General features: G+C 35.1%; 1 protein-coding gene across 1 annotated transcript in view; it reads right to left on the bottom strand.

Annotated features, from left to right (window-relative positions):
• Positions 1 to 2792: 2792 nt before the first annotated feature.
• ST8SIA4 (ST8 alpha-N-acetyl-neuraminide alpha-2,8-sialyltransferase 4) overlaps positions 2793 to 24737 on the bottom strand; it is an 87928-nt gene continuing 65983 nt past the window's right edge. The window contains 1 exon segment of the mRNA XM_047778365.1: positions 2793 to 3695. Within this exon segment, the coding sequence (XP_047634321.1) occupies positions 3413 to 3695 (283 nt within the window). The 3' untranslated portion in view covers positions 2793 to 3412.

Below are 24737 nucleotides of genomic sequence, written 5' to 3' on the forward strand. Positions count from 1 at the left end.
ATCACACTTGTCTATCTGTACTATGTAGATATATCTATAGCACATATATAATAAAATATCTATTTCTAGGTGGGCCTTATTTGGATTTTCTTTCATCAGATATGAACAATAACCCTCTCTCACTCAATTTGTAAAACATTGGTATATTGATAATGTCTGATGGGGAAACTCTCAAACCTGTAGAGGTAACAACTAACTATACATAACTCTTCCTACACCCCTTCCACGGTTATAGAAACTCCCAACAACAGCCACATGAAAACAACTCTTTTAAGAACCAAATACCACACTGTGTGCATTGTGACTAACTGGCGCAAATGATTACTTTGTTCACTTTTTTTTCCTGTGTAGTAGCTTAATAACTAGTTGGTATGTACACTGCCTTTAGCATTATTTAAATAAATTGCTTCTGTGAGCATACATGTAGAAATTCCCATTAGCAACTGATATACATTTCATATGATGTACAATACATAAAGACATTTGAATGTCCAACACCTTCTTTCAGACAGAAAAGCTTCCACAGTCATTTCATCAGTCCTGTAGGCTGAATCATTAGATTTGCCCAGAAAAATCTGGTTCCAATTTATTTTTTCTTTCTAGCAATTTTATATTAAGTATAGAACAGGCTGGGTAATAAAGATGAAAATGTGTCCATGGCCTATTCATGTTAACAGCACAGTAACAGCCCTGTTCAAAGGACAGGTGTATTTCACAATCAGCTGCCTGAACAGTGCCAGGTACAGGTTTCAATCGTGAAAAAGAAATAAAATATTAAAGCTATGAACATATGATAGTCTCAAAAGAAAAAAACCCTAGATATTTCCATTAGGTATGAATAATTTGATTTCTTCATTATGCCTTTTTGCCCCCTTAGTGGTTAAATCTCAATTCTTTTTCTTTTTCTTGCTGTTAGCCTTCTGTGATCTCCTTGCCCTATCCCTATGAGGAGGCCACAGTGGATCGTGAAGGGGGAGGGAAGATGAAAAGGAATACAATAGGGAATGAATTGGTCTTGTACAGTTTGTCTTCTTTGAACACTAAATGCCTTTAATTGAATTCATTCTTGAGTATTGAAAGTTCCCTGAGATGAACAAAAGTAGTCTCAGTCGATGCTGAAGCCCTTTTTATATGCTGAGCATTTGCAGAACTGGGCAATGTATTTAGAGAACACAAAGCATAGGGTAACAAAGCAATGTGAAGCTAAAAAGGCACTACTCAATGCATCCATGGGATAAACAGCAATGTGCAGAACAGTGAATGTCTGGGATGCTTTTGCTGTGGCCTTAAAATTGGTTAAATATGTTTGTTGCAAATGCAGTGAAAACGGCAAGGTACCTTGCTGCTGCTTTTTAAGACATACTTTCAATGAATTCTGCAGTGGATTTTATCTAGGAGAATTTACTTGTGACTTCAAAATTTCTATTGAATTCAAATTAAAGGCTACTCAAACAACTTGTCTGCGAATAGTTGAAATTAAGTAATTACCTACTTTTGATTCATTAAGTAAATCACTTTTCCACTTTAAATTCAAAATATGTACCTAACCCTTGAAAAACTTCCAATAAATAAGAGGTTCAATGATAAAAGTACATCATGCTCTATCCGTTTTTAGCTATGCATCTCTTTTATGGATTCTATTTTGTTTTCTTAGAGATACATGAATTCTCAGAAAATAAAATCTTCTGTATCCCAAAGATCTATCATATTTTTAAAAGAATACCATATATTATTAATATATTGAGAACTGTACTACTGTGAATATCCTTTTCCTTGATTATATATATATATTCTCCATGCTAACATATACATACATACATATATATGTATATATTCTCCATGCTATTTATTCTTTCTTCAGACTGTCTTCCTTAAGAACCAAAACACATATTCCTCACACAATTTCTTCTTTCCTCAGACTGGCTTCCCTAAGAAACAAGAAGTAATCTATGTTGTTTCAGGTTAAGAGTAGAAGTGGGAACACAGAACTTCTGCTTTCTAAAGAAACAATTTATCATCAGAATTACCTACCAGCCTAGTAGTAATTACCAGAAATTGGCCTATTGGTCAATTCTGTGATATGTTAAAATTAAAAAAAATCAGTATTAATTATTTCATGTGCTTCCTTGAAAACACATTGTGATAACATGAATAAATTTAACTACAGAAAAAATATTGCTCAATTTAATTAATTTGAAGTGCAAAATACTGGTATATATTTTTGTTGTTAAACCACTTAATTTTTTTTCAGCATCTCTGTGATGAAAACAACACTGTAGTAATTGTATTTTTTTCTGCACTAAGAAAACTGAACAACAATCTAGAGAGCATGCCAATCTTCCCATTTGAATAACAAGAACTGGAAGTCACGTTTCAGCCCTACCAGTCAAACATTTATTCTAAAGGGCAAAATGCTTCCACAAATTATGAAATTCAAAAGCTATGGAATCTTCCCTCAAATAAAAACAAAGTTAGAATTTGGAAAATTTAAAATACCTAGAGATAACTTTCATATTAGTAGCATATTTTCATGAAAGGAGAATGGTCTATTGTGTAGAGATATCAATATAATCTTTGGTACCAAAAGTACTTTTTTTTTTTCCTGTTAATTTTACCATCTTAGATTACAAAGAGTAATCCTATAGAATGGCTCAAGATTACTGAGTGATACAGTTTAGTTGGTACCTTCTACATCAGTGGGATAAAATCTAGAGGTTTAGAGTTGTGCAAAATAAAACTTTTTAAAAAAGTCATTCTGTGGTAACCCGTAAAAAATAGAACTTTAAAAATGATCATTTGAATGTTATTTATCTCATTCATATTTATCTCAGAAAGGATTTCTAAGCACCCCAACACCCAAAGCAAAAGCGATTCCAAAAGGCAAATGAGAACAGAAACAAAAACATAATGTTCATGATCACACTCGGAGTCCTGACTGAAGGCATTTACTTGAGTTGTTTCATCTTATGGATTTCACTGCTCAAACTGTTTCCATCTTGATCTCTGCTGACAGGACAGTTAACTTTCCCCAAGGGCTGAGCTGTGTTCCCGGGTTGCTCTTCTCATGTGCTTGGCGTTGCAGGGGCAGCCCAACAGTGATGAACATATTTGCTTGGTTAACTAATGATGAGGGCATTGTTGGATCTTGTAAACACTACTGATTATACATTCAAACTGTGTTCTTAGTGGAAGTGGCACTTACTAGGACCCTTGAAGTCAAAATACGTAATTTTTTAGAGCACTTCGCAGGTATTTCATCGGCTGGTAGTGGATTTCTCATGAATGTCCTTTATCACCTTTCAGATAAGTGGTGGATGCTGAAACCCAGTCTTGTTTTGGATCCTATTTTCAAATCTTAGGAAGCATCTTCAGAAAAGAAGTGCATATCCAGTTTGTATGTTTCGGATGTGCTTTATTGCTTTACGCACTTTCCTGTTGTCAGTTTCAGAGCGCCTCTATTATGCAGCACATTTAATGTTTTGAATTCTAATGGCATTCTATGAGGACTTGCATTGGAAAAGTACCTGTATTTTAAGTCATCATAGTAATGATATTTGACAGCTTTTCCATTCAAATCCTTAGGGAACGGCCAGAATCCATACAGGTGAATTTCATCACAGAATCTCGTGGCAAGTGTATACATGAGCAGACCGGTGCTGGGTCGTTTGATAGGAACTTTGTTTGTCAACCAGTAACTGGGGAAAAAAAAAACACACACACACACAAGAGAAGAACTTAGAGAAACATTCAACATGCCCTGTAGCAAGTATACTACGTATTATTAAAGTAAATGAAATTTGAAAAGTAATTATACGAATGACATTCAAAAGATTGCTGAATAAATATCTCATAAGCACTTAGAAAACTGCATGCATTTATCCTTTATTTTTGTGCTTATTTTTGAGGTCATATGAATGTCCAAGGGACCTGGATCATAGATAAATATTACTGAGGAATCTCTCATTCAAAATGAACTAGCAGCAAACATTTATATAATCTACAGAGTAGAATCTTCTAAGAAAGTGTTAAATATAATTGCAAGAGGGACACTAATTGGACAGAGATTAAGTAATTTTCCTAGAAAAAGAGGATTTGAAACTATGCCTATAGGTTTTTAAAATCTTTAATATTTCAAATAAAAATATAAATAAATGCTTTGCCTATATTATGCTGACTGATTCAACTCCAAATTCCAAATCACATTTATTAAAGCTAATTAAGAATATTGCCTCAACCCACAGAACAACAACATAAAACAAATAATGTACATTTGGTAAATAGTTCACCATTTACGCAGTTTAAAATTCTGTTAAACAGGTAAAATATATTTCAATGCTGGTAAATATGTTCTACTATTCAGTAAAAAGGCAAAAAATTACTCCAAAATGTTCGCTTCACCATTACTGCCAAACTTTGGGGAAAACTCACACACACACACACACATGCTTTTTCACCTGAAAAGCACGCACACTCACAAGTTAATCATCACTTTTGGCAAGGAAGGAGGTTTCCAATACTTCTTGCCATATTCATTATCTTAAGTGGAATCAGCTAAAAGATGAAGAATGTGGACTCTGTCTTACCTTCAGAGTTGTCCAATTGTAAATAAAGTCAGTGAACTGGATTTTTATTTTTTTATTATTATCTCCTATTCAGGGAAATATATGCCTAACTATACAAATACGGGGTGGCGGGGGAAGATTGTTAGACTCTGGTCATTCTGTATTTAAACACTTGCCTTAGATTTTGCACTATATTATTTCCTTTTTCTTTATTAAAAAAAATTTTTGTGAACCTTTCTAGGGTAGATCATATACTTCTTGACTACTGAATATGCAAAAAAAAATTGTTTTATTTCATTTGGTTAAAGAACAATTAGTCTTTCAAACTTCACTGCAAACATCCACAACAGGGAAAATATACTTAGCCATCATTAGTGTTTTTTTTCCTTCTTTTTTCCCCCCTCCTTTAAACCAGGATTGACCTTTCACATTTTTTTATTTTTCTTGTTGAGTGAAGGCTACATGCTGAATGTTGACAGCAATGTGAAGTGCATCATAAACCTTTTGTTATTACAAGTGTTTGGAGAAAGCATATTCTCAGTAAAGAAGATTCATAAGAAATTTTCAGAGAAGAACATCTAAGAATTTTCTTATAACCCAAAGATATGAGCAAAAACTATAGCACGAATATCATGAAGAAACCACAGACAAGGATTTCATGCAAGGACCATAGTTAAACTACAGTTTGAAGGCTTTGAAGAAACTCTGGTATAGACTGAAGCTCTTGCAGCTCTGAGAAAGCAGGTGTTCTTAACATGATTATTATAGGAAAGTTTTGTGAGCACAATCTGTGTGTGGTTACAAATGTCAGCTGATACAGTTGGTTAGTTTAAAAACTGTTTTTATTTATAAATATTTTTTGGCCACACCCGCAGCATGCAGAATTTCCTGGCCAGGGATCAACCCATGCCACAGTTGTAACCAGAACCACAGCATTGACGACGAGGGAACTCCAATTTATTTATAAATTAACGTGGGTGAAGCCAATTCAAACTCAGTCAAAAGAATGATTATTTCCATTAGGAATGACAATTATCGGGAATAGTCATGAAGGTCATGCTGAATTATCTTGTTTCTAAAATGAGGTGAAAAATAGCTAGAAGAAAATAATATCATGCTATATTATTTTATGGCATTCCAAGGTCACATTATTTATAATTACAAAATGACATTATAAAGAAGTTTTGTGATGTTTGGCTTAAAATAATTTGAATAATTTCACAGGGAAATAAACTACCCATTCGTCAGGATATTTTTGGAGAAACAATGCAACATAAATGGGTCATTAATTTCTAAAAAGAAATCACAAGAAAACAGGCCTTAATAAATGGTATCAATATGTAACGGGTAAATTAAAACAAAACCTTAAAGCAGGTCAAGAACTAAGGCCACAAGTAGTAACATTCTATGAAATTAAGAGAGACAGGAGCTAATCCAAATACAACCAGTAAGAGCTTACTATGTGCTTTCTATAACTCTTATGTCACGCTTGAAATTTTTAGGCCAACCTATCAAGATTCAGTATGCCCAGGAACATACGTTTCTTTCATTCATTCATTCATTCATTTATTTATTTATTTATTTATTTATTTATCTTTTTGCCTTTTCTAGGGCTGCTCCTGCGGCACATGGAGATTCCCAGGCTAGGGGTCCAATCAGGGCTGTGGCCACCGATCTGTGCCACAGCCACAGCAACGCGGGATCCGAGCCACGTCTGGGACCTACACCACAGCTCATGGCAACGCCGGATCGTTAACCCACTGAGCAAGGCCAGGGATTGAACCCGCAACCTCATGGTTCCCAGTTGGATTCGTTAACCACTGAGCCACGATGGGAACTCAGAACAATTTTAAAGTATCTGAAAATATCTTCTTATATACAAGCTGATATTTAAAAATGACAAATTTCTTGTTAAGGGTTTATCAAAAATATACTAATAAGGAGTTCCCTTACATCGCGGTGGGTTAAGGATCCAGCATTATCACTGCAGTAGCTTGGGTCACTGCTGTGGTGCAAGTTTGATCCCTGGCCCAGGGGAATTTCTACATGCTGAGAGGGGATGGCAAAAAACAACAACAACAAAAAAAATAGACTATTATTAACCCTGATTAGGAAAAGAAAAATAATGCACTGATAAAATAGTGAACTATTCATACTCTAATTCAGTATCAATTGCTGTAATTTTTATCTCAAATTCATATATTCATAAAATTCAGCAATGTTTTCAATTTAGAAAATAATCTAGTTTCCACGTTTGTATTTCTTCTTATGGAAATTGATTTTTTTAAATTATAAAATCAATGCAGGCTCTTTGAAGAAGATTTGAAGGAAAAAAATAGGGAATAAAAATATTGCCTATAATCCAACCACATAGAGATAATTAGTGCCATAATGTGCAGTTTCCTCTTGTTTCCCTAGTAGTTTTGGATCTTAATATAAATATTTCAATCATTCACAAATATACCTATAATATTTTCCATCAGCTAGGCTAAATTTTTTTTCAGTATTATTAATTTCCTCTCCCCTTCCCTTCCTTTCTACTTCAGTATTCTAATACTCTGTCTTGTATGAAACAAACTCACCTTGGATTTGCTATATACGTTTTCAAATATTTCTAATTTTTTTTAACAGATGCAGTACTCTCCACGAGTCTCACTACTTCTCATATGGAAACTCTGTTCTTGCTAATGAGCAAGGCGTCTTACCTACGCCTCCTCCAACATATCTGTCCCATTTCTTACTTCAAACACACTCAACTTGGAATGCCTTTACTCACCAAATCAGTGTGCTATAGAAGGCCATATTTACGATCATACAAGGTGAGTGTGAATCTGTCATATAATGCTTATGAGTCCTTGGGAAAGCTACTTCACCTCTTTGGACCTTGGGGTTAATAATATTTCACATACAAGATTGTTATGATAAAGTAAAAGAGGTAGTAAGTATGTAAGAACACAGTGTAAGTCTCGACATATAGTGAGTAAGTAACAGCAGATCAATTTTAACATATCCCACGCAATCCATTCTTCAGTCCCATTCACACATCCTACTTTTCTCCTGGCACTTTCTGTAACTGCATATTGGCTGGACAATTGTGGTCATGTCATTATACCTCAGTGGTATGTTTCCTTAGTTTAGAAACAAAACCGCCTGACTGTTTGGCTTTGGGGTTTCCTCTAAGATTCTACTGCTCTTTCAAATCCAGTACAAAGGACCCATTTTTCCTACAAACACTCTCAAAACTGTTTGAAGCTAGAAAATGATTTTGTAGTTTCGATATGTAACTTACTTAACCACATTACAAATGCCAAAGGCAGTGACATTGAATCAAAGGGTAGGGATTCCCATGCAGATGTGAATAAGGCTTCTTAAGGTATTTTGAAGTGTCACTAAAGTGAAAGCAGAAATTTGTAACCTCAAGAGGTCAAATTTATCAATACTTTTTTTCTGTCTGTCCTTTATCTGCAGAGCTCTGTATTAAGTAGGTGATAAAAAGAAAATAGAAAATTCTTTCTGCTGAGGCCCTTCATAGTATACATATAGAAAATGTTTTATCCACCTTCATAAGCCTAATTCATTAGAGGCATAGAGGACTCAAGGCATGGGAAAAGGATCTAGTGATCTCTACAGTCTCCCTGATGTCTACTCTAGGAATCAGAGTTTGACCTTAACTGAATTTTACCCTTGTTTTCATCTGGCCAGGTACATAGTCAGGTTGAGTGCAAATACATTGTTAAGAAACTCTAGATCTGTTTACGCTACATTGCTTTTGCTGAGAGTCTCATATTTTACAATTGAATATATAACTCTCACTATTGTGATATTAGGAATTTCACTCATACTCACAATTTCAAAATACTGTTACATAATCTTCATACAATCCTGTGATGTATGCCCTAGTAAATATTACCATCTCTACTTCATGGAAGGTACAGTTAATAGCTCAAGAAGTAAAATAACTTGTCCAGTTTTGCTCAGGCAATGTTGGTGTTGTAAATTGGTGTGTTAGTGTGTAAGTAAATGTTTCAAAGCAGACACTGGCTTGGGGAAAGAGAAAGTCGCATTTTTGTAGCATTTGCCAATTTCTATAGTGTAAACATTTCCATCAGGGCTGATTTAGAATGACTAACTTGACAGTAAGCACTGAGCTTGAGGAGAGAAGGCAAAATCAGCTCTGTCAAGCAAACACAACCCAACTTCAATACATCACTGGCTATAGAACAGAAAATATTCCTTTTGACCTGCAGCCCCATTCAGTGTGTACAATAAAACTCAACATTAAAGAACTTTGCCTTAGAAATATTCCCAGGTAGCTTATTCACATCTTATTTGCAAAGGGAGAAGGGGGTATAACTTGTGTCTGTGTAAAGATAACTTCACTACATACTAAGAGAGAAGTTTAATATTATGTAATGAAAATAGAGAAGAATGTTGCTTCGATTTTTGTCATAAAATTTACCTCAGTGCTAGATACCCAGTAGGTATTTAATAAGTACTTATTTAATTTATTCTTGCTGGCATCTTAGAGATTTGTAGTGATAATGAGGCGGTTCATGGCTTAGCAATCTCTGAGGGACAAGTCAACAGTGGCAAAGCACTAGATAAGCTGGAGTCTTGACTGTGCTTTACCTTTAGTGAACTATGTGGTCTTGGCCAAACCACTTAAAATTATTCAGCCTCAGTTTATTCATCAATAAAATGGGATTCTAAATATGGTTTCTACTATACTTAAAACTGTCATTTATAAAAGCTCGCAAAGAATCTGAATTCAGGTGAGTATTTATCCAGTTGTAGCAGTGGTCCAATTTTGATGTTTTGTGACTATTAAACACTTCCACTTTTATAATGTATCATCTAACATAACATGCAGCCTTCCTCTTCAATAACATTACAGAGCTGTTTGATAAAAACCACTGCTGATGAAAAATATCATTTCTAGCTTCTCCTAATAGTTGTGACTATTACATAAGATTGTTTCATAAGATTTTCCTTATGTTAAAAATCATAACAAACTGATAATTGGTTATCTAAAATTATAAAAAAAACTTCATAATTTCAAAGATATAGCTAATCAAAAAGAATGATATCACAGGAAAAATAAAATCTTGTGGAGAAGTGAGAACAATTGAACAGAAAGAAATAGAGGGAATCCCTCTGACTTTATCTACTATAGCAGAAACCTGAGTTTCACTCCACATATACATCATCATACAACATACATCAAAAGTGGGTTAGATTTTGGCAACAGAATTTAAAAAATAATTATGTAGGTGGATTCTACCTGGATTTAATAAAATCTCTTTGGGGACTTCCTGAAAAAACTTGTACTGGTGCCTGGAGGCTCTCACATACACACGAATAAATAAAGTAGATGCAATGCCATAGACTTTATTGAGTTTCTCATTTAACCTCACTGAATTCTGAAAGACAACTGAAGTTTATAATCTGTAGCATGATAATGAAGAAGTGGTGACCTCCAAAAGGTGAAATACTGGAAATAAAGTAGGGGGATGGTCCCTTAAAGAATGATGGAGGAATTAGATGAGGTTAACACTGAAGTACCTTGTGAATGATCCTTTTTATGAGATCGGGTTACTTTTTGAAAATAAAAAATTATGGAACCATTACATTTTTCTTCCTAAGGTTAAAAGAAAGTAGTGAAAATCATTTATCGTAAGACATGGAGTCCTACAAAAGAAGAAAGAAGAATTAAGGTAGGATATCAAAAAATGACTTAGATATTGGAAGATGATAGCAGTGTTTTATCCTTGCAGTTTTTTTTTTCCTTTACATAAACATTTATTCTAAGGAGGCACTTACATGATATTCTTTCACATTCCCCAGCCAACATAAGGACAGTTTCCCAATAAAAGTCCATTTTACTATAGTAACAAAATGTAAACAACTCTTCTAATGGCCTGATGATCTTATTTTAGCTTCTTTTGGACTATTTACAAATGGATATGCCCAGTTTACATCAATAAGTCAAGTTACATTAACTTTCCAGATCGGAGTTGTGCTAAAAATCTATTTCATGAGGAGCAGGACCAGCAAATGCAATCTATAATCCATTCAATAACAATGTGATCTACAACCCATTCAATAATGAAAAATGCTTGCTAGCAAAGAGTACAAACTAAACATCAGTCAAAGATCAGAGTTCTTCTCAGAGCCCAGTGAAGACACAGAATCAAGGCAGTCAGAAGTAAATTAAAAATAGTTCTTTTATGCTTTCTCAGCAAGTATTAAAACAATAACATTTGGGGAAGTTAGTCACATATAGATCATTATTCTCCATTTTTATTCTTGTCATAAAGTGTGTGATGCTGAAGATACTGCCCATTTAGAAAGTAGCTTTGTCCTTGGTGTGAATTTAAAACTCAATAAAGGGCTCTCTGAGCAGAGAAGTTGAGAAAGGGGAGCAAAGGAGTTGAGAAATGGCTTTAAGCTGAGAGAAAAGCCTCACGAAGAAATATCCCTGAGGCAGCCAGGGATGCAGGTTTTGGGATCTAGATCATATGATAAAGCTGTCACTAGAAATACTATTGGTGTAATTCTATTCCACAGAATTACAATTAAGGGATAATTTAATTTTTTTTAATCTTTAAAACATGGAAAGACCATAAGGTGATAAATAATATTTTTCACTATGTCAAATGTTAATATATAATTGTTCTTTTTCCCCTTCCAGATGTCAATCTCCAGTTGATGAAAGACCAACCTAATGGAATCAATGTTAATTTTCCTGCCTTTTCTTTTTCTTAGCCTCACCTAATGCTGATACTCTCAATATATTTGTAGGCAGAATCATTTAATTTATGTGATTTATTCACATTTATTAAGTAGTTGCTGAATGGAAGATGATTAGTAGATATTAAAAAAATAATATTCTTCTGAGGAGACAAAACAATAAAAAGCTAGCTATAAAACAATTACATTATGTAAATACTATTCTTTATTATGGACAATATGAAGGTAAAACAGTATTACAAAATCAGACTACTGTGTAACAAATTATACTTTGCCTAAGATTTTCCCCTACTATGATGTTTATCATAATATTCAGTTAAAGTGCAATGTTGACAAAATGAAGTTGGACCTCTCCATTTTCATCAACCAATTAATGGATAAGTAAAAATGTGGGTATATCCATACAATGATAATTAAATGAAATGCTAGTACATGGCACAAGGATGAACCTTGAACACATTATAGTAAGTGAGATAAGCTAGTCAAATAAGAGCAAATGTTACATGATTCCATTTATATGAAAGGTCTAGAATAGACTAATCCACAAGGACAGGAAGTAGATGAGTGGTTGCCAAGACCCAGAGGTGAGGGCTTGGGGGGGCGAATAAGGAGTGACTGCTGATGAATAAGGGGCTTCTTCTTGGGTAAAGAAAATATTCCAAAATTGATGGTGATAAAAGCTGCCCAACTCTGTCAATATACTGATTTAACTGTATACTTTAAAGAGTGCATTCTATGGTAGGTGACTTATGTAGCAGTAAAGTTGTTACATGTTAAAAAATGTAATACTGAACGTTTATACCTCACATTGGTAAGAAGATAAATTCCTAAGCCAAACATATTATTTTCTTTTAACATTATACATTATTGACGACTCTTAAAAATTAGAGAGAATTATAACTCTATAGAAACCAAACAAATAATTTTAAAATTAGGATATCTCTCATCTAATTATCTATCCATATAATCTATTATATACATAGTTGTATGAATTACTTTAATATTGATATTTCTCCAAAAAAGAAATGGAAAAAAATAATTCAGAAGCAAGTTTGAAATTGGCTTTACCATGATGTACAACTGAGCAGTTTAGGTACAATGGAAAATCCTAGGATTTAGAGTAGAGTCAGCTATCAGAGTGAGCTCTGCTCAAATTAGAATTTGCTTTGTGAGACTTGGCTGCTCCTCCTCACATCTGTGTTTAGTTTCCTGATCTATAAACGTGAACTGAAACATCTTATCTTCTGGGAGGAATTTAAAGATGTGATACAAATAAGAGTTCACTGTGAACTAATGAATTTACACACAAATAAAATTTAATGTATTATGTTGATGCAATTGTATTAGGTAAGGTCAATCACATTACCTATGCACATGCCTATATAATACTCAACTGGTGAATTTGAGTTCAGTTTAGTTCTTTTTTTTTTCTTGTTGAAAGAACTTGTTGAATTATTGCCTGCATTACACAAGTAGGGCTTAAAAATCATCTAACAAAACAAAACAAAAAACAAGTGAACAAACAAAAAACCCAGTAGTTACTTCTTTTAAACTTGATAAATTTTAAGAGGCAGAGAGAAATGATCATTAGGTTTTCATCTAGAATATAAACTATACAATTCAACTGAATACAGCAATCATGAAATTCACATAAATTTAGAGGCACTAAGACAAACATTTATTTCATAAGATTTGTTTTCTTTTACCCATACTGATATAATACAAATTAAAAAATGAGCCACAAAACTTTCTTTCCAGACTCTTTGAACAAGAATATAAGTTGATGGAGATAATTAGCTCAGACTTCATAACAATAAACTTATCAAGAGGGTGAAACATAACTCTCTTTAAAATGAAAATGTAATTGAGATGGCTTTTTGTTGCTGTTGTTGTTCAAGAGGAATATTTCCATAATAAAGCATCTCAAATCACTTGCCTGATGATTGATTCTACTTGGGGAAAAAAAGTCTGAAGATAAGCAATCTGTGGGAGTTGGCTTACAAAGCATGTGTACCGTATTCTTGACCATCTGTTTCTCTTTGTGTTAGTATATTCACGTTATTATTGTTTTGTATGCTGACTCATATAAACTTCCTTAATGCGTGAAACACATACAGAGTGCAGAAAGCAAGAGATGGATCTGGGGGATACAGAGGTTCAGAAAGGGACTATACCCTGCTGGAGAATAAATTACATTTAAATTTTGGAATAAGAGTGGCCAGGCTTAAAATATTGAGAAATCTCACACTGAATCTCTAATGGTCTTGCTTAACATCTCTGAAATGTCTCAGCTGCTATCTTACTATTCATCCTTTCAAATATAGAGGCTAAGTGAAATGCAATACCAAAAAGGCTGAAAATCATTAAAATTCATGGGCACTCTGTAAGAGCTGTCCAGAGGGTCCTTCATTTTGTACAGACATGAAAACAAACCTTTTCGTCTCTGGCCTAACAACTGTGTATGAAAGCAAACTCAGGAACTCAGGGACTGAGTGGTGTATCTGAGGAACGTTAAATTATAAACGCTAAGAGAAAAAAAGAAGTCAACAGAGGCTATTCTGGAGACTTCCTCAATTAAATAAGAAAAAATAACTACTGAGTTTTTCAAAATGGCTGCCTACATGAGACACTTGGCAAATAAGATCTCTAACCAGCTTATTAGAACCAGTGATTGTTCACTGAGGAAGGGGAAACAGGTAGATTTCGGGAGTGAAGTAGAAATAGAAGATTAATAAATATTATTGTTGATTTGATTGGGTTTAAGTCACACTATTTTGAAATTCCACATATAATTAAAGAGGCGCATGAAATATGATGATTTTCACGAGGGGACATGGTTTAAAAATGCTTTGAGATGGCTTATAAATTCTACTTAAACATATTTAATAACATTAAACTTTCTAAGTCAGTGATGCTGAAGTGTAATAAGCACGGACACAAAAAAAGCACTGATAACTGTCTTTCATAGTTACATTTTGGTTATTAAATTCTGTCACATATGGAGTTCCCAAATTCTTAAGTGTTTCAGTATTCTTAATTCTGAATTTTCTAATCTAGGACAACTGCTAATTAATTTAGTCTCACAGGCCTTCAAAAAAGCTAAATATACTCATTATGATTGTTCTTCCTGTGGCAAGAATTATCAGGTCAGAGACAGGCTCTGGAAGTACATGGCAGTGACTAAAGACATTAAAATAACTTTTTAAGCCTGGCAACTGATATGGTAAGAAAATTAAGTTGCATTGTTTGCAAATAGATTATTAATGTATAGATAAACATGCATTTTATTATTTATTTATTTATTTTTTGCCTCTTTAGGGCCACACCTGTAGCTATAGAGGTTCCCAGGCTAGGGGTTGAATTGGAGCTACAGCCACTGGCCCACACCACAGCCCAGCAATGTGGGATCTGAGCTGCTCCTGAGACCCCTACCACAGCACACCACAACGCTGGATCCTTAACCCACTGAGCAAGGCCAGGGATCAAACCTGTGTCCTCATGGATACTAGTCAGATTCTTTTCCACTGAGTCATGACGGGAACTCCTAACATGCGTTTTATAGCTATAGAATTAAGATCTACTTGTCTTAGGTAGATTTTTGAATGTAATGTTTTAAAAACAAAAGTGTATTTAACTAATTTACAGTTTGTAGATAGCTTTCCCTGAAACTTAATTGTCTGTAATTGCCAATTTAAATTGACTATATTAAGGTCAAAAATATAATTTTAATTTGTACAATTTACATCAATATAATTTGTCAGAACAAATCCTTGCCAGAATAATTCATTTCCTTTTCTCTTAACATTTCATCAGCACTTTCTGCATTTCTAGAACTCTAGTTCTTTGAAGAGTATTTTGTCCAGAGAGCAAAACAGTCAATCAGATAATTACACTAGTTAAAAACCCTCTATTCAAAATGTAATGGAGGAGTTCCTGTTATAGCTCCAGTGTAAAAATCCTGACTAGTATCCATGAGAATGTGGGTTTGATCCCTGGCCTGGCTCAATGGGTTAAGGATTTGGCATTGCTGCGGCTGTGGCAGAGGCCAGCAGCTGCTGCTCCAATTCAACCCCTACACTGGGAACTTCTATATGCCACAAGTGTGGCCCCAAAAAGCAAAAAAAAAAAAAAAAAATTTAAAAAGGTAATGGAAGTTTGTTTGGTTCAGAATGACCTAAAACTACATTTTACATGTGGTTCTACTGACTAAAGAAATTGGGACTGCAATGTAATGTTGAGTGATGATCTTGCAGGGTTTATTGTCAGATGCTCTGGCCAGTTTCTGACTGTCTGTTCTCTTGTCCATATTTAAGAAATGACTACATATTTTGATGTGGGAAAACATTACTCCTTTTCAAACTGAAGTTCTATGTAAGTTTCAATTTCTAGTTGATTCATCAAAACAAAGCTGGTTCAAAAAGGAAAAAAAATATAATTTGGTTACATCTGTCCATTATTCATAATTTGAAGCTGATGATGGCTAAGCCATTGGGGAACATGATGGATATTTGGGGGGGAAAAATCTGTCACAGTGCAATGAAGAAAGAACAAGTGTGAAAGTTTCAGTGTTAGTTCAGTGATAGTTTTCAAGAATTTTGAAAAGACAAGTTCTGAATTTTTATACCTACAAACTACAAACATTTATCTACTAAATAATTGTACATAGTAAACACTGGAATACTGGTTAAATAAAACAATGAGTTATTGGATGCAAGAGTTTCTGGAATAAACAAAAGAAATGACTACAGGTTATGATTAGAAAATAAAACATTTCATTCTAATTAATAAAGTGAATCTCTATATGAGATTAAGTATGTCTCTATAACATGTAGTAATATGTTACATACCACATTTATATATGTAGTTATATATATTAATATGTAGAAATATATATTTGAACACATATAATGTATATGTTATCACTAATTTGCTATGCAAATATATAGACACACAAATATCTCACAGACTTGGTCAATATCAGAATACACAGTTGACAAAATTGCCTTAAAATCTCAAAAATAGTTTGGGATAGCAAGATTTTTTTAACTGTAGTGTTAGTTGAATCAAATGTTTTTCTCATTTCCTTTTTGCTATTAGAATGAAGTTTTGGGTTGACAATGAAGATCTGTATAATTCATGATAAAACTCTACCTAAAATGAGGCTGTTTTGTTATAAGACTTATTTCAGCTAGTTTGATCAAGAACGTACCAAATTCACCTGATCCTATTTCCTACTTTTCAAAAACTTTAAAAATGAAATTAAAAAGAAATTTGCTCTAAAACTGATTTACTGCCAGTCTATTTGTCATACCTGAGGGACTCTATATGTTAATTTCTCTATTAGGAAAATGCTTATATAATCACTAATCTCATTCACCGAACTTCTCTTGACATTAATAGTATAAGTCAGAAGTTTTCAAACTCAATTATAAATTTTGGTTTTAGTGCTATAAATTGATAAAAAATGACTAGAATAAGTTAGTATCAAGGAAGAAATATGAAATAATTCTTTTAAATCTGCGTTATGGAACCATCTTTTCTTCAAACACCTTAAAAAATACCTTGGGGATCTTATAAATTTTGCCTTCATCAAAGAAAGAGAAGGCCAATGTTTCATGTTTAAAATCTTTCTGGCTTCCATACAGCCCCTACCCCTCTCAAATATGGACCAAGAGAAATACTGAACAAGTGTGCCTTCAGAAAATGCTCAGCAATCAAAAACGAGAAGAGGTACTGGGGTCACTTCTCCGTTATTTAGTGTAGACCTTCCTGTTGTGGAAAAAAAAAAAATCACACACACACACATATTCAAATGTGACTGGTGCTGTGCATTTGTATTCATTCCACCATGGAAACAGCTTGAATGCCTTTCTCTGGAGACTTATGTATCTCACTGACAGCTGCATCGCCACAATATGCTGAAGTGGCTCATCTTGACAGGTCATATCCTGGATTTCACATTCTGAATGGCAGCTGGGATACCAGAGAGCTTTCTCACAGTGGGGAGGCCCTGTATTTAATCAGGCTCTGCCGGGCTTCAGAGGCAAGCTGCACGTGTGACTACAGGCCATTCTAAGAAGTTCAAGATGTACCTTTGTCACTTCTTAAATACCAGTGACATTCACGGCAGCAATTTCTGCGGCTCTGTAAGAACAGTGCTAAGTGCCTTTTCAGATCACAGATTTCCTGTGTCCTGTTGTGGCACTTTTCCCTGATTCCACCACATGCAACATCAGCCTCATGGACACTGTTGGTAAACACCGGATGAATGATTCAAGTTTCAAACTGAAATCTATATTGACATCATTTATCTGTGTCGGTACAGATGTATGAACAGAAATGAAAAATAAAACAACTTAATCTAGTTCTGGGACATCTCGTCTGTGATTGTAACAACAAAACATGAGTCCCCTCCCCTTTCACCCCTGCTCGGGGTGAATTTTCACTCCTTGAACCCATTATCAACTGGAGCCTCCATAAACCAGCCACTTTCTGCAAAATCCTACACTTAATATGTGCTGACATAAGGTGTATTTCCCTCGGCTTTTTAGTCCCTTCTTTGTGCCAGACAAGCAGCTTTCCAGGGCATTCGCCCAGAGCACCCGAGAGGGCAGCTCTCTGCTACTCCTTTTGCAAACCCAGAGCTTCACTTTTTACTTCCTGAGACCTCAAAAAGAAGTGCCTCTTTGACAACTTTCCTGAAAGTGGCTTGTAATGGAGTAAAAAAAATTTGTGTTCAATGGGAACATAGGTTGAACGGCGGATTTCGAAGCACATCTTCGCAACAGGACTCCTGTCAAGCCAAAAGCCTATATTGTGCCCTAGAATTTCTTACCTCTGGGACTCCAGAGACATCTAGGGCCATGCTTCAAGATTAAGCATGTGGTTTGCCTGTGGAAAACCTAGGTAGAAAGTATTCTAAGAGAGGAGGATCAGCGGTTTGCATGGGGTGTGGAAGATCCTTAATTCACAGTTGTCAGTTCAAGTCAGAAGAGGAAGAGGCCTTCTGTTAAATATGACTCCCTCCTTGAGGAAGGGCTGAGAGCTTGGGAACCAACAGCTCTGGAACAGGACTGTCTCTTCCCCTCTCAAAACAGTTACTTTAGACCAGATGCCTTTCCTGTCTGTTTTTCCTCTTACAGCTTAGAAATTAAACCTTCATCTTTTTTCAAATACAAGCACATATATCCTTTTTGATCCATTTTCCTTAACTCCTCCCAGATATTGCCTAAATGCTTTGATAAATCTTTTCATGTACATCATTTTTTCTTTGCCTTAATGCTATTGTAGAGTAATAAAGAAAAGGTTGAAAAACAAAGGACACTGAAAGTGATACATCTCTAATAGGGAAAGTCAAGTCATAAGTTCAATAGAAAACGGACATAATAAATCACTTGTACTCCTAACCTCTAAAACATTAACTCAAACACATCTTTTAGAATCACTGCAGTGTTTCTATCTAGCAATCTATTCTCTTCTAAGCAAAAGTGATTTTTCTGAAGTACTATAAATAGCATAAAGAGATATAAAATCTTATTATTTATGCTGTACTATTACGAGTGCACTAGTGATATTTTTGCATTCTTTGGCCATGCATGTGCTACATTAAAGATAAGGGCTTGTGTGGTTCAATCTGAGTGCTTGGTTCTTTATAAAAATTTTAAAAACATCTAAAACCTGTTCCAAGGAACAAACAAGTGAAAGGCAGTAGAGTTTAGCAAGAGGTATCACTGTGCAGTAGTTATGGGCACACTGGAGCCAGACTGATGGGGTTCAATACCCATTGCTACCACTTGCCTTGTGAGCCTGTATAAGTTATTTAACTTTGTTATGCCTCACTCTGTCATCCATTAAATGGGAAAAATATTTATCTTATGATTTGTTATAGAGACTAAAAGAAGTTAAATAATTTGTAAAGTAGTGCAAACAATGGCTGGCACATAGTACTATACCATTTATCATTTAATATAACATCCAATAAGAAAGCAATTTCTTAAAGCTCAATCCATTCTAAGTTTGAAACTGTGACTATGCAGCAAATATCTATATAAAAGAAAGACTTGATTCTTCTGAAAGTAAGGAACCTCTTCAAAGCCTCAACAGACCTATTTTATGTCTTATAATATCTCTGGGTGGTAATATAATAATGCTTGTGAGTTTAGGCAAAGAGTCAAGGACAGTTCACCAAGAATGATATGGCAAAACTGCTATGTTATTTAGACAAAGATACCCTTTAGAATGGTTGTGCCATATTTGTCTAGGTATGTGTACATGTGTGTGTGCATATGTGTATAGACATGCAGAAAGCATATGTGTCCAATACAACTACAATGAATTTTAAACAACGATACAGATCAATGATTTCTACAAAGTACACAGTCATATCTTTTTATATAACTATACTTGCATGTCTTCAAATCTAAATATTATTATTATTATTATTATTTTTTGTCTTTTGTCTTTTTTGTTGTGTTGTTGTTGTTGTTGTTGTTGTTGCTGTTTCTTGGGCCGCTCCCGTGGCATATGGAGGTTCCCAGGCTAGGGGTCGAATTGGAGCTGTAGCCACCGGCCTACGCCAGAGCCACAGCAACACGGGATCCGAGCCGCGTCTGCAACCTACACCACAGCTCCCGGCAACGCCAGATCGTTAACCCACTGAGCAAGGGCAGGGACCGAACCCGCAACCTCATGGTTCCTAGTCAGATTCGTTAACCACTGCGCCACGACGGGAACTCCTAAATATTATTTTTATTACATTTGCTTAGGTTGTAATTCTAAGTACAGTATTTTAATAACAAATTGCTAAAATCTACTATGACCAACACAGTAATTCTTAAAATGTAGACCCACAGTTTCTCAGAATAGGTATTACTGTGAATACATATAGGACTTGCTTTGAGGATCCACAGACAACTTTCTTAAATAATATAAACTGAAATTGAGGTTGCCGATTTTACCAGTGGATCATTAGTTACATTATATAATTATATTTATCTACATAAAGTACTTCTGGAAAAGTTACTGTTTTTTTGCATTTATGCTCCACTTCTTCAGCAATCACCTAGTTTTGAGGGACTACTATCTGCCAGGCATTCTGCTGGGGAACAAGTGCAGAATAGGACATGCTCTTGTCTTTAAAAGAGACTTGTAACACCCATCTATTATGAGGATTCAATGAGAAAATACATGCTCATTAAGTGGAGTTATTCTTTTTGCCTTTGTCCTTCCTCCCATGCAGAGACATACAACTCTTCTCAAGCGTATTTCCTCATCTCCATCCTGCTTCACTGTATTCATATTTCCTTTATTCTCCACTACTTCTGTTTTACCACTTAACCTTTCATTGGAGGTGGAGTCCAGTTCTTAGCTAGGTGAAGTGCTCCTAGATGGGTCAGGTGGGATACTTTATGAAGGGACCTCCAAAATAATTTTATTTAAAAATTTTTCATCTGACATTTTTTTTTTTTGGAAGCACCTGTGACATATGCAAGTTCCCAGGCCAAGGATCGAATCTGAGCCACAGCTGCAATCTATGCCACAGCTGCAGCAATGCTGGATCCTTAACCCACTGTACCACAGCAGGAACTCCTCATTGATCTATTGATTTAACTTTTCTACATTTTTTTTGGAGGGGGGTATGGATGGGTGACATAGAAACTGAGATATAGTAGGGATCTACAGGTGCAAGTGAAAAATATTTGAGTTCATTCTCAGGATCTAGAACCATAATTTTATTTAAAACGTTGATTCTTGAAAAGACAGAATTTATCTATGGGTTCTAAACAGAAACTACTTTGGCTTAAACACATTACTTATATTGGTGTAAGTAGATACTAAGTTTCAATAACAGAGAATTCCTATGTAGATAAGTTAAATGTGCTGTGTTCATTTATAGTTAGAGCAAGAGTTCTGATACAAATCAGTCCATGCTTTGGGTTTTATCATTTTTTTCTACTTAACTCCACATGGACCTAAAATGTGCTACTGTATATCTGGGACATATGCCTGAGGGAAGCCTTCCCAACTCTTAAAAAATATTGAGGATATTTCTGTATCACAGATGTTTCATTATTGAAGATATTTCAGTATCACAGATGTTTCATTTTCAAACATGCTTCGGACCATGGCAACTATAAAAATAAGAAGAAAGATTTGCTATTCCCATCAATGAAGTGAAGGAAATTGTTCTTATTTTCAAAGTATGACTCTCCTTCTTCCAGTTAATGTAGGTTAGTGCACTAAAACTTGTCACAACATTCTAAAAATGCAATATACCCTAACTTCCATGTCTTTCGGCTTCCTTCTCGTCTTGTTTTTATTTGCCTGCTTTAGACCATCAGTAACTTGCACACAGTCTAACAAATCAACTTTTAAGATATTCTTATAGGCTCTGGTTACCTAATACAAGACTAATACAAATACAGTTCTGATCTTATCACTTCTTGTTCACAGACCTCTCTTGATACTTCACTTTCAAAAGAATAAAGTTCCTTGTTACATCACTCAAGGCATTCTAGAATCTTACACTAGTCAAACGCTTTAGGAAATTGTCTCAGTCTCTTAATTGTTCTCTGTTTTAAATGAGTTATTTCTCCTCTAATGATGTTGTTCATCTTCTCTGAATTGCCCTGGCGATCAATGGGACGACAGATGTCAGAGCCAGACTGCCCTCACATCCTCATCTTCTCCTCTCCGTGTCAAGCAAGTTTCTTTTACCCAGTTAATCTGCTATCTTCGATTACGGAAATCCAATCCACATTTCACAGCTCCAAATGCCCCTCTAAATGAAACAACTCACAATTTATACTGATGAAAGTAATTCTTCCCTTTATAACATACTGTTATATTCGTTCATTCCATGTTAAACAATCATTAGTCACGGCCCAATGAAATCAAAGATGAACAAGAAAAATTCTTTATGCTCATATCACAGAGGCGATTATTTGGTTGTATTTGTTGTAAGTTTTACATACTGTTTTTGGTTAACATCTCACCTCAACAGCAAAATTGAGAACCCCTCGAGGGGAGAAATTAAACTAATTGATTTTTATGTCCATGGGTTCCAGCAGGGAACTTTGCATGTAGAGGAAGACAGCTAATCTTTGTTGCATTGCAGTGAATTTCTGGTCTGTTGTGGACTTCGGATTCATGGTAAATGACATGCAGGGTTTCTGGTGAGCCATGTTATTTCAGCTATTGTGAGTTTGTCTCTAAAATTATTTTACTTTTATTAGACTCCAAAATGAATACCTAGCATAATAAAATTTTACATGAATACATTTCCAATGTAAAAGGCACTAAAGAGTACTGATTATGGAATCAATATGCATGGCTTTGATTCTGTCTTTGTCTTTCTCTAGTTGTATAAACTTGGGCAAGTTACTTACTTCCTCAGTTTCTTTATGTGGAAAATAAAAGTAGCAACAGAACTAGCTCACCGGGTCATTCACATAGTGTGAAAATCACTTGTAATAATGACTGGCACACAGTGTTACATGAGTGTTGTAATACTATACAATGAAATGACGACAAAAAGGCATCTGTCTTTACACATGCCATTTTGTCTGCCAGAAACACTTCTTCCCCATTCTTTGCATTAACTAAAACACCAATTTCTCTAGCAGGTCTTTTTCTTTAAATCAAGCAACCATTCTCACTTCTTTTAGAAGTCTCCTCAGCATTCTTTCCTCCCCCATCATAGCACTTGTTAAACTGTCTTATAATTTCCTACTATTAACATAATCAACCAGTGAAAGTGATAACTGTGTCTATTTAATCCTAGTTTGCACCCCAGACATAGCAAAGTGCCTGGCACATGGCGTATGTTCAAGAAAAGCTGAATGAATAGATGAAATTACTAAAGAAAACTGAAGCTTAGGGAATTATCGTCAGTAAAACTGTAAGTCACGATAGTATAAAATGCAATCTAAGTGTATAAACATACATAAAATCTATGTGTGTATATGATATTGAGGCCTATTTTTCATAGAATTAGAAAAGGAAAAAAAAGAATAATAAAAAATAAAACATGAAATCCTACAGTGACAAGGGAGCAATTGTTAATTTGTGAGGTACACAAAGAGAAGAACAATTTAGGACTTAGCATTTCTTAAAAGTTTATCTGGATAGTAAAGACAGTGACCTCATGGTTATCCATCTTACATTAAAAAAGTCTTTACTATTTTTTTGGCTACACCTGTAGCATGCAGAAGTTTTCAGGCCAGGGAATGAACCCATGCCGCAACAGTGACCCAAGGCTCAACAGTGACAAATTCAGATCCTTAACCTACTGGGCCACAAGGGAACTCTGGAATGTCCTTATTTTTGATGATGCTTATAATCTGGTACCTAACAGGGACATTAAAACATATTTGCTGGAAGAAATTATTGTGTGACTGACTTTAATTTCATGGTTTTGAATTTCTGAATGCTTAAAAAACTTTTTTTTTCTTATTCTCAGGTTGTCACTCCTGATGAAATTGACCTATTCTCTCTCTCTTTTTTGTTTGGTCTTTTTGTCTTTTTTTAGGGCCACACCTGCGGCATATGGAGATTCTTAGGCTAGGGATCCAATTGGTACTGTAGCCGCTGACCTACACCACAGCTCACAGCAACGCCGAATCCTTAACCGATTAAGCAAGGCCAGGGATCAAATCTGCCTCCTCATGGATGCTAGTCAGGTTCGCTAACTGCTGAGCCACAACAGGAACTCTGACCTATTCTTCTTGAATTAATTTTTTCAAAGCCATAAATAAAGAAAAAATGGGAAGAAGTCTTCCAGTTTATATTCTTACATTTATAGCTTCTGCATCCTCAAAGTGATACTAATGATACTAATTCAGACTTTTCAATTTGTACACAAAGTTCTCATCACATATTCTAAAGAGACCCAGAGATTCAGCTCTATTAGCAAGAGGTCATTTCATTAACTACAAAGTGACATCTCTCCCTTTGATTATATAGCACAATAAGAAATATATTTGGTCTCTGCCTCCCAGTTCCAGGTATAGAGCTCCTAACCTTTGGAATTTCCTCAGTGATAGGAGTGTCTTTTGTTCTTCATGAGGTTCCTATCCAATAACACCTAACTTTATACGAATGAGGTGACTAGTGCTGGTGATGAGAAAGATCAACTGATTACAGGGTGAAAACTTTCAGCTCACTCCCAGTCTCCAGAAAGGGGAGGGAGACCGCCAACTAGGGTAAAAGGCCCCTCTTCAGAGAGCTCCCTGACTGATATACTCCAAGGTGCTGAAAGCTTCCAGTTGTCCCAGTTTCCCCGATCCCCACTTCATGCCTTGCATGTGTATCTCTTCCATTGAGCAGTTCCTGAGTTATATCCCTTACAGTAAACCAGGAATAGTAAGTAAAGTGCTTTCCTGAGCTACATGAGTTGTTCGAGCAAATTATTAAACCCAAGGAAGG

This window comes from Phacochoerus africanus, chromosome 4, assembly GCF_016906955.1.
Source record: "Phacochoerus africanus isolate WHEZ1 chromosome 4, ROS_Pafr_v1, whole genome shotgun sequence".
Taxonomy (NCBI): Eukaryota; Metazoa; Chordata; class Mammalia; order Artiodactyla; family Suidae; genus Phacochoerus; species Phacochoerus africanus.